The sequence below is a fragment of the Eupeodes corollae genome, chromosome 1 (genome assembly GCF_945859685.1).
Source record: "Eupeodes corollae chromosome 1, idEupCoro1.1, whole genome shotgun sequence".
In the NCBI taxonomy this organism is placed as follows: domain Eukaryota; kingdom Metazoa; phylum Arthropoda; class Insecta; order Diptera; family Syrphidae; genus Eupeodes; species Eupeodes corollae.
Genome location: NC_079147.1, coordinates 152876311 through 152888347, shown reverse-complemented (window position 1 = coordinate 152888347; position 12037 = coordinate 152876311). Strand labels below are relative to the sequence as shown.

The following is a 12037-nucleotide window of genomic DNA, read 5'->3' as shown; positions in this document are numbered from 1 at the left end:
ATATACTCGTCGGTATATAGGTTAGGTGACTTAAAGTTCTTGGCGAAAAAGTCAATGGTGTTCTTTGATTGAGTTGTCGATAACTTATTTCTCGGGACGGTTGATAATAAAAAAAAAGTTATAGGGGCAATATCCAACAGCATCCAACGACCTATGGCGACGAATACCCCGAGAATATAAAAAACAACAACAAAAATGAAACTGATTTAAATTGACCTTATATACTTTAAGGACGAAAAAAAATAAAAATAAAACTAGGTAGTTAGGTGGGTATTCAGAGAGTGTTTATTGTGAATAAGTCATGGAATGATAGAAGGTCCTTTAGTATACTCTACGGTCTACCGTAACCAAAAACGGAAAGGAGTGTAATGGGATTATTTATTTTTTTATTTTTTAGCTCAACAATGGTTGATAAATTAGATTTTGTACACATCAAAGCGAATGAAAGGATTAATACACAATTGCGAAAAAAAGTAAAAACTTTTAATGAAAAAGGAAAATAAAATCAAGGCAATTTAGCGTTTAATGGAGGCGAACAAACGTTTTTTCTTTCTAAACATATTTCCTAGTGTTAAAGCTTTCTCTTTAAATTTAAATTGTGTAATAAATCGTTGCTAATATATACATATAGGAAAGAAGAAAATATAATATTTTTAATTTAAGGTATTTACGACTTATAAAAACGTATTCGAGCTTTTACAGATTGAATAAAAGAAATGAATAAGTGTTATATTATATTGCACTGTAACGCTTAAATGTTAAACAAATTCCGGAGGCTCATTAATTCGCGAAACGTTCTTTTAAAGTTTGGTAGTGGTATTAACACACATAAAAGTATTGTTAATATAATTCGTTAGTTATAACTAGAGCTAATTACTATTATTAAATATTGTAAAAAGTCATGCCTTCAGGATTCTTTTACAGATCAGATCGGACCTATTTTACTTTTTTTCCGAATTTTTCGCTGGGTCCTTTTTTACCCCATTGAATTTCTTCATCAGCATTTGAAAACAAGTTTTCTTAACTTAATATTAAGTTTACTCCAATTCCTGAAATGGTCTTCCTGTTGTTTTCCTAAAAACAGAGTTCTTCAAGGGACTTTCGAAAATATGGAAAAGATCTTTTTATAAATCCAATTCATAAGTAGGGACCTAAAGGAGAGGTGAATAACTATTGAACCGATTGCTTAACTTTCTCATATCCCAAAAAAAATTGTAAAACCATTCTATAATGAACTGCTCAGCTTCAGAGAAGCAGAAGAAAAAAAAAGATCTACCACCACAAGAGTTCGTTTCATTCACTCTATAAGAAGTTATAAAACGGGAATGAAGCTGATATGATCTTCACTGACCTCAACAAATAGTTTGATAAAATTTCTCATGATCTTATAGTCTTTAAACTCTCATCTTTAAGTTTTATTTCCTCTTTTGCTGAAATGGATTATTTCTTACCTTGAAAATCGTGAATATTTGTTTCGATTTAGATCCGCACGTTAGAATTCTTTTTTAGCCACTTCCTGGGGTCCCGCAAGGTTGTCATCTAGGCACTCTTCTTTTTATGCTGACAATTAACGACAATTTCAATTTCTGGTGTAACAAAATATAAAGTTTTTCGATTGTCAGTGTAATTACTAATAACTTGACTTCTTTTAATAAGAAAATGTTCAGTTGCTGGGCCGGATTTAGGGAAGGGCAACCGGGCGAAAGACCCGGGGCCCCACAAATCTTAAATAGCAGAAATCATTGATCTATATTTGTTCAATCCAATCAGGCAATCAGTGAAATATCAACTTCTCAAATGGCCCTGACAAGAAGCACTTCCAATTCACTACCCATCTTGAGGGAGTACCCCAATCTATTACTGGCTGAGTGGCCCGCAATCTTGGAGGTTGGGTATTCGATATATGAATTTATGTATATGACGATTTGGTGTTCTTCAATTCGTGGAAAAATCAATTATTATTTACTAATTGGTAATTTGTCCATCGGCTGTTCAATTCGAATTTTGATTGAAAAATTATAGGAGAAGAAAAGCGGCCAGTTTTTAGTCTTGAAAAAGCTCAGCTACACTCGTGTTCTTGTCGAGCTAAAGCTACGAAAACCTTAGTCAACTGCTATTTCTAAATCGAAGAAGTTCTAACCAGCATATCTTTCAATAAAGAGCAAAAATACATGGTGAGGAAAGAAGCACCGCACCTTCTAGAGAAGATGAGTGGTCTCGAAACCGCTTTGTTTGCAACATTTTGGAACGATATCTTGGAGCTATTCAACGCTGCAAACAAGATGATGCAAGACCTAAAAAAAAAGACCAGATGATTTAGAGCCTAGTCTTGGTAATGAGTTGGTTCAATATGTGTCTTTGATTGACTCATACAATCGCCGGAACTATTTTATTACCAAATTCTCGAAAGTTAAAATTTCAGAGTTACATTCCCAAACCGCGAAATTGCATTGAGAATGTATTTTCAAAAATGAAAATTATAAAAAATAGGCTCCAAACCACAATGGGGCAAAACAGTCTATCGAAGCTTTCTCTCTTGAGCATTGAAAGCGATTTACTCCGAGAACTGGATTTCAACGAAATCATCAACGATTTTTAACCCTAAAATTTAAGTTTAGATAATTATTCTTTCCGTTTATATTCATATGTATTTGTTCAATACTAAAGGAATCTACTTGGTTTCACAGTAAATTATTTATTGAAAAACAGGAATTAAAAATATGGTTTACTTTATTTTGAAAATAATTTGGGAAGAGGGGGCCTCCGCTTCTTTATTGAACCGAGGCCTCTGGACCTCTAAATCTGGCCCTGGTCAGTTGGTATAGATAGACTAGCTGATCCGGCAGACTTTGTATACTGGCTCAATCGATAAATAAAAGACCTACACTTTTGTATAAAATAAACTTAAAACAAGCAAGGGATGTTACAATGATAACTGATCCTACTCTCAACTCCAAAATAGTGAGGTAATCCATGCGTTTCCAGTGAATTTTAAAGCTCTGTGAGATTGTTGATTTCATGCTGGTTTATCGGTTTCAAGTAATTTAAAAGAAAATAAATTTTGAAAGTTCATTACTCCATATTCCTACTTCAATCAAATTTGAAGGTGTATCAGCTAAGGTTACACTCCCTAAGTTTTGTCATTTTGTCCGTTGTTGTTATCGTCTGTCTGATTGTGGTCTTTTTCGACTAAATGGAGTAGCAAACTTTATGGGGAGACACGTCGATATCATATTCTCATCTGATTTCGATAACTGTGTTGTCTCCGCGAGCCCTCGCCTTCTCTCAACCTTGGATCGCTAACATCCTCCCCTTAATCTCTCCTTCCCCATTGAATTTGAAAACAACTTTTTTGAACTGTTATGATTTGCGTAGGGCTGAATTCTCCAAACTCAACAATCTTCTTAGCTCAACCGACTTTGAATTAAGTTCCCTCCACTCAACAGTAGAGTTCCTTGCAAATTGGTTTTATTTTATTCCCTTATAATGTATTAAGGAATCAGTACAGTTCTCTCGTAAAAAATATTTCACCTTAGTACAACAGAGGCGCGCCGTAGCCTAAGAAATATCCGTAACAAGCTTTGGGAGATCTTTTTACAGTCCAAATCTGATACCGACTACAACAACTATCTTCTCGCCTATAATTCTTTCTCTGAATTAAGGGATTCCCTTTATAACCAATACCTCAACCAAATGGAACATAACCTTCTTTCTGATGCAAGGACATTTTCAATGAGTTTCTCCAACATAATCTCCTCAGATCCAACAACCATATCAAATCTATTTGCTAAATACTTTAGAAAATGGTATACTGAACATCCCCATGATCCTGATCCACTCTACTTTAGTTATTCAGATAATTGCACTTAAATCTCTCTTTGATCTTTTACAATAACTGAACAAATGGTACTTGCCAAATCGCAAGCCTCAATGAAAACTTTAGCCCTGCTCCTGATGGCGTCCCATCAGTTGTTCTTAAAAAAATGTATGCATTCTCTGTCAAAGCCTCTAACTCCACTGTTTGAATTTTCTCTTTCCTAAGGTGTGTTTCCTCATATATGGAAAGATTCATTTATATTTCCCATTGATAAACAAGGCAATAAAACTAAAATTAACAATTATATACCTATTGCCAAACTTTCATGCATTCTAAAACTTTTTGAAAGCTTAGCTTATGATTCCGTTTATTTCCATTGCAAGCCTTTATTCTCCCCCCATCAACATGGTTTTCTTCAAGGTAGATCCACTAAGGCTTACTTAATTGAATTTATATGCAAAGTTTTGTCAGCCCTCGAGAATGGCAATGAAGTTGATGTTGTATACACTGATTACAGCAAAGCCTTTGATAAAATATCCCATTAGATAACGTATCTCAAACTAAGAGCCTTAGGCCTCCCATCTTTATTTATAAACTGGATAAGCTCGTATGTTGCGAATAGAACTCTAAAGTCCTTTTCCGTAACTCTGTCTCCAGTCCTATACATGCGACTTCTGGCGTCCCACAAGGTAGTCACCTTGGCCCCCTTCTATTCGTCTTATCTGTTAACGATGTCTGTCTTAAATTAAAAAACTCAGACATCCTAATGTTTGCGGATGATAAGACAATTTTTAAGATTATCTCTACTCCATCTGATTCCTTACTTTTACAAAATGATCTTAATATCTTTTTTGTTTGGTGCAGGCATAATTTCTAAGAGGTAAATGTAATCAAATGACCTTTTCGCGCAAACAAATCCCGTCTTATAGAGTATACTACTTCCTTAATGACGCCGTCAACGTAGTCGATTCTATTAGAGATCTTGGTATTATGTGTGACAAACACCTGAATTTCCATTCCCATTTTGACCAAATTATTAATAAAGCTAATAGATCTCTCGGTTTTATTAAGAGGTGGTCAAAAGAATTTTCCAACCCCTATGTAACTAAAGCACTTTACATTTCCCTAGTCCGTCCTCATCTTGAATATGCATGCCAAGTATAGTCTCCCTTTTGAAAACCATTCACTCAGAATTGAAAATGTTCAAAGACGTTTGGTTCGTTACGTGGCCTCCCCTGGGATGATAAGTTTGCAGCCGTTATAACGCAATATAGATTCCTCGGCACTCCTGAGTGATATTCATCTTAACACCAACCCTCGAAATCGATCTGTCTCCCTTTTCTATATCCCTCATCAACACGCTAATTACGGTCACTTTGAACAAATTTCCAGAATTCTTCGTCACTGCAGCGCTGCTATGCTAGTCTTTGACTTTAACATTTCCCAATTCCGTCTGAAAGATACCCTTCACTTTTTCCCTTTTTGAGTCCGAATTCCTCGTCCCTTTTAATTTATTTTTCAAATGCCTCCAGTTAGCTCTTATGTGGCATTGTGAATTCATCCCAAACAATCAATTTGCTTACTTAAAGAACCTTGCCATTGGGTTTTTTTTGGCAATGTTGCAAATTGGTGTTTAGATGATCTGCATGCTCAATAGTAATTTCAAGGCAGACTTTGCAGTTCAGCTTCCTTCTAGCAGAGTCGCAGCTATTCCAGATGAAGCCAACGCTATAGAGCTATAATCCTCTCCAAAAGCAATGAAATGAAGAATGTTTTTTCGGTCCATCCGCAGTTATTTGTGATGATAATTTCAAACTTTGACAGCGAACATAATTCAAAACATCCCATTTCATATTTTTTCACCTTTTAAATCTTATTTGGACTTGCACAAATAATTCAAGACCAAAATTTGCCAAATTGCGGTCCAGCCGTTCTCGAGTTTTAGCGCGCTAACAAACAGCGTTTCATTTGTATAAATACAGATAGGACATGTTCGAAATGATTAGGCTACGTTCAAGTTGATTTTAACATAGAAAATGGACGATGGTAGTAATCATTATTATCCTTATTTTAACTTGTAAACTAATATCCTTTTTCAATTTAAGTGTGTGTCGTCTTTAACTAAACTTGCCTTATAGTTTTTTTTACAAATTTCTTTCCTTCGTGAAACCACATTAAAACAAAATTATTATAAAAGAATAAAAAAACAACCACAATCTCAAAAATATTATTTTCTATCGTTTTTCACAAAAGCCAAATCTTTGGTCTTTTATACCCTGACAAATAGTCTTGAACCCTTGTATAAGAAACATCTTGTACACATAAGAAAGCCATCTTACCCAAATCAGATTTAATGAAATTTTTAGTTTGATATAATTCCCAACCAACCAACTTCCAAAAAAAATATCCTCATCCATCATCACGTCAACTCTCAGAACCAAAAAAATAGCAAATTTTACACCAAAAACAAAAACTATTCCAAATACAAAATGGCATACGTTTGCATTTGTGCGGTTTTGTATCCTGATGTTTATCTGCAAAGTAGATAGATTCTTTTATATCTCGAAACCTAAAACAACAGCCAAAAAAGAAAACTACACAATTTTCCCTTCAGAGATTCCTTTAGGTTGTATATATATATGTGTACAAAGGATTTCAACATTAAATTAACATAAGAGCGAACCAAAAAGTCACGAATCATGGCTCTAGGGAGAGAGGGATTGAAAAACAAAAACAATTTACAAATGGTTTAAAAGTTTCTATGGATAGGTATACAGCAACCTTTAAAGTTTGTGTGTAACCTCTCACATAATTTTGTTTGTATTTTAAGTTTCCAAACGTGTTTGGTTTAAAAACTTCCCTATATTCCACACATAGTTCTGGACATCGAGGATGGAGCTTGGACAGGACATCATGGGGATTAGACCTATGTGTGCTTAACTACTGGTCCAATTTTTTGTTTCTGTATTTTCGTGATTAAAAGGGTAAGTTGATGGAAATGGGTTTGATTCGAATCAGAAAGTTTGGGGTGTGTAAAAATACAAACCCAAGGCCAAAATCCAGGATGAAAATGACCTCTTAATTGCCTTTATTCCTTTTCACATCAACACCCTCATTTTTTTGGTGCTGTAAGTTGGTACATATACATGTCCTGGCATATTCTTGTTCATATACCAAACCACCATCATCATCACCGTTGTTGCAATAAAGCCAATTTTAACATTGTCATGGTCTGCTTGTTCGTGGGTTGCATAAATCACTAATTAATTATGACCTCGTACTGGATGTCAATTGATTGGCATGTGTCCTTGCCTCCGGTATACTGTTTTAAAATATTAAAACCCAATTACTTACCAATACATTATGTTCGCAACCGAAAAACCATTAATATATACACAAAGGAGACTTGGTTCCGCATGTATGTAGGTACTACATATATGACATCCAAAGCTATACAGGCGCTGGGGTTTGGCTCGATTTTGTCCTTTTGGATGAAAGCTGTAGCTGGAGCAGATTCTATACTATAGTCGTACACTAGTGTGCGGTATGCTTTATTTAACGCAACGGTTTCTGAAACTTCTGCAGAATGAGAACGAATTGGTAAATATGTGAGTTTTTTATGTAAAATTTAATTTAAACTTGTATAGCATGTCTGCGTCGTATCGTCGTCACTCGGTGTAACGTGCGTGTGCATATAAGCCTGTGTACATACCCAAGAAGGACATTTAAGCAAAGGGAGAATTTTCACTTTTTTTGGAAAACACCAGTGATCGAAACATCACCCAAATTTTATCATGATTCCATACGGTAAAATATAGCTCCTTAGGGCCTGAACTATTAAGAGGGCCCCAGAGTTAAGATTTGTGTTAGACTTGGATTATGAATTACATTAAATATTGTTTCATCCATATGATCACACATTATTTTCGTTGACGAGATTTTTAGTCGAAAACCAATTTTTACCAATTCTGGTAGCATTTCTTGATAATTGTTTATCTAAGCCAGAGATCTTGGGTTCAATCCCTGCCTATGTTAACTGAGTTTTTTTTCACGGGTCTTGCAAGGAATTGACAAATCCTCCAAGAGTAAGTCTTGTCATGTAAAGTGCTTTTTCAAATTAGCCTTTTGGATTGGGCTTAAAACTGTAGGTCCCCTTCTTCCTTGATAATATAATTCCCACACAGGAATGGCTTAGAGTTTTAAGTCACTAGGCCTTAGTTCTCAACGGCCTGTTGCGCCAGCTAATTTATTTAATTATTAATCATAGAGGGTTATCCATTTTGCGGTTTCAAAAGTATACGTAAGCTGTAGCTGTCAAATATCTCTTGCAATAAAGCCATATTTGCACGAGTTGTGTGGCACCGTCTTGTTGAAACCACATATTCTCCATGTCGTATTCTTTAATAGCAGGCAAAAAAAAGTCGTTTATCATAACGCTCCGAATTAAAGGTGACAGTGTTCCTTATTTATTTTTTTTTGAAGAAGAAGTAAGGTCCAATCATAATACCAACACCGAAGATAGAATCAATCAATTCACTCCTGCAATAGAATTTTCGGGAAAACCTGGGGACCAAAACCTAAAATTATCAGATGGATGTATTCGGCAATAATTAGACCAATACTAACCTATGGTAATTTGGTATGGTGGAAAGCTTTAGAAAAGAGCACGAACCTGAAAACTTTGACAAAAGTTCAAAGACTTGCGTGCACTGGCATAACGGGAGCAATGAGATCCACTCCAACTGCGGGACTGGAAGTTATACTCAATCTAATTCCTCTAGACCTTCTTGTTCAAGAATCTGCGGCCAAAAGCGCCCTGAGATTTAATCAAGCTTAAGTCTGGATAAACAGTTCCATAGGACAAGACCAGATCCTTCATAAAGTTATGGGTCATAGTACTACAACAGACTATAAAATACCCGAACTTGATTTTCATAAACCATTCCAGGCTGCCATCCCAAGCAGAGAGGAATGGATAGAGAATATAACATACTCCAGTGAGTCGTCAATAGCTATCTATACTGATGGCTCTAAAATGGACACTGGTGTAGGGGCAGGCTACTATTCTGAATCTCTCAAGTTAACCGCCTCGCTTAGGCTTCCAAACTATAGTGGCGTCTTCCAAGCGGAGGTCCTGGCAGTGACAACAGTTGCTAAAAAGGTATCAATGATGGCGATAAAACGAGCTGATATCACCTTTTACATTGAGCTCTTACTGCAAGTGAGGTAAAATCAAAGCTTTAGGTTCTTGGCCCACAGCAAAACATTAGAATCCGCTGGTTCCCAGGCCCCAGCGATGTACTAAGGAACGAGAAAGCCGATGAATTAGCAAGATTAGGGTCAATGCTTGACGTAAGCAAGCTGAGCTAGTTAGCACTCCTACCTGTTATTTAAAACAGGAAATATCAAAAAGAATAACTATCAAGGCCTATGAAAGGTGGAACCTTCTTGACACCTGCGGCACTATAAGAATCTTGCCCTGTTTTAACAAACAAAGAACGGAAAGAATTATGCAGCTACACAAGGGATCACTTCGATCTCTTGTAAGCATAATCACCGGACACAATCTGTTAGGTTATCATATGAAAAAGATGAGAATCGGTTCAGACACTCCGCACTTTCTGTATCTCTGCCCCGCACCCTCCCATTAAAGAAAGAAACTGCTTGGCAACTATTTCTTCGTGGATTTAGAAGAACTCGCTAGTACGCCAGGTACTAACATTCTAAACTTCGTCAAAGCCTCTAAATGGCTTGACTAACTGACCACATAGGTTTTTCTTATAAGCTCACTCACGGGTATCACAATGGATCTGTATTGATCTAAGTGTGACGGTAAAGACATCAACTGTCAGCCCCTCAACCTAACCTAACCTAAGGTCCAATCACACCTCTGGGCCAAAGATCGTGACTTTTTGATGACGTAATAACTTCTCTTCATTTACTTGAGGATTCTCAGAATCCCAAATACGACAATTTTGTTTATTAACACACAAGTGAGAAATGTGCTTCGTCACTTAAGAAAACTTTGTTTCAAAAATCGCCGTCCACCGCCAGTTTTTCAAGCATCCATTTGACGTATCTACGACGTTGTGAATGGCCAGCTGTGGCAGAATCCCATTTTGCCGTAGGTTTTAACAATTTGCATGTAATGTGCGATAGTTAACAACTTGAGATCCAGCCCTATACTTTTGAAATTGCAAAATGGATAACCCGTTATTGCAAACTATTTTTTTGGATTAAGTTTGTAAATACAAGGTTTATGGCGGTTTTTCCAAAGAAGCTCATAAAAACTAAATGTTTTTTTGTTACCAAAATTGTTTAAGTAAATACCGGTTTTATTGAATGGATTGAAATAATTGTTGGTTAGGTACTCGTAGGCTGCCTTCTTATTCCTGAATTACTTCAAGTAACCTGTGGTGTATAGATTCATAGAATGCTATCAGATAATTGAGTGAAATTTGGGTTCAGGACTGTTTTAATAATCTCTTCGATTTTTTGGTATCCCCGTCCTTCTTTGTAGACTTTTCTTGAAAGCCATCCCCATACGTTTTCCAACATGTTCAGGTCAGGAGAATATAGGGGCTATGGTAATAGGTTCACATTTTACCCCTTAATCCAGGCGTTTGTCCTTGCGGTACGTATTGGTTAATTTTCTTGTTGGAAAGTCCCACGTGGTCTATCAAATAAATCAGAAAGTCGCTCTACTGGCATTTACCCCAGCCTTGATTTACCCCAGCCTTGATTTTACTAAGCCTTGAATTTTAAGCAGCTCGCAATATCGCCCGCCTTTCCTGAAATTATGTGACTTTCTTGACTCTTTCTTCGTGGTTTTTTCTATACTTCTCTGGGTCCTTGAAGTAGTTGAATACAACATTTGAACTTCTTCTAATTTTGCTATCTATAAAACAGATGGTTTTGCCAAGATTCCTGGAAGCTTGAATTTGGCGCATTTCCTCCTCTACCCATACTTCTTGATTCTATCAAATTAAGCTTCTAAATAATTAGAGTATCTTTTTATCTGATTTAAAACACGCTTATAGGTAAATTTAGATCGTCCCTATTCATGTGACACGAAGTGTATGTAGCTCTCCTGAAGAAACATTTAAACTATTTGCAATAGGTTTGAAAATAAATAAATCCGGCCTTGCTACCCATACCAGAAAATTAAAAAGAAAAAGTACAAAATTTAAATTTTTACAACCTATGAGAATTTTTGTTTTATTTATTTATTGGTTTTTCGCTTAAATTTTTATTTCATTTCTTTCTTATTGGTTTAATCAATTACTGATATATCTGTCAATTTGGTGAGGACATTTCAATTTAATTGGTGACATTTTCTTTTTTTTTATTTCATTTTGAACAGAACCACCTTTACTGCTTATCAGCTTGAAGAGCTGGAGCGTGCATTTGAACGTGCTCCATACCCGGATGTATTTGCGAGAGAGGAATTAGCATTGAAATTGAATTTAAGTGAATCTCGAGTGCAAGTCTGGTTTCAGAATCGTCGTGCAAAATGGCGAAAGCGTGAACCACCACGAAAGACAGGCTACATTAATACAAGTAGTCCATCGACAGGATCTATGGGTGGTACAACGACATTGGGTCCGCCATTTGCAACATTCCCACAAACGACAACTGTAACACCTCCTGGCAGTGTTGATAGTTGGACTAGTTATCAGCCACCATACGAATTGGGTCCGCATTTTAATTTGCTATCACCAGCCGCAAGTCCTTATGGAACATTTAGCACTACACAATATGGAACTTATGTACATGAGAGTCAATTGTTCCCAGTTTCGCGGCAACATTTCGAATATGGTAGTCCGCCGCGTATAGAGATGGGCGGTGATGATGGCGGTGGTGTGGTTGTACACCATAAGGTTGTGGAAAGCTATGGCAATCTGGACGATAATGGGCACTTGAGTGAAAGGTAAGTGCGAGAATTGTGTACCTTTATACTGTAGAATAATGTTATGTTAATAGCTTATGTCAATTTGAGTTTTAACGCTTTTCAAGTTTGAGAGGAATAATTATAGTCGTTGCAATGGGACAGCTTTTTGCATTCCAATTTTGTATTGTGAGGGCTTGATTAAAATTCAAAAATTCTGTGAAATGGTTCATTAAAAAACCACATTTCTGATATTTCTCTTTACGAGAATGAATGCAGATAAAAAGAATAAGGATCTAAAGTCATTGTTTAACTCTTTATCGGACTGATTT

General features: G+C 36.2%; 1 protein-coding gene across 1 annotated transcript in view; it reads left to right on the top strand.

The window, feature by feature from the left end:
* LOC129942400 (homeobox protein Hox-B3a) overlaps positions 1–12037 on the top strand; it is a 62640-nt gene that overhangs the window by 42452 nt on the left and 8151 nt on the right. The window contains exon 2 of the mRNA XM_056051312.1: positions 11181–11747. Within this exon, the coding sequence (XP_055907287.1) occupies positions 11181–11747 (567 nt within the window). The remainder of the gene's footprint in view (positions 1–11180; positions 11748–12037) is intronic.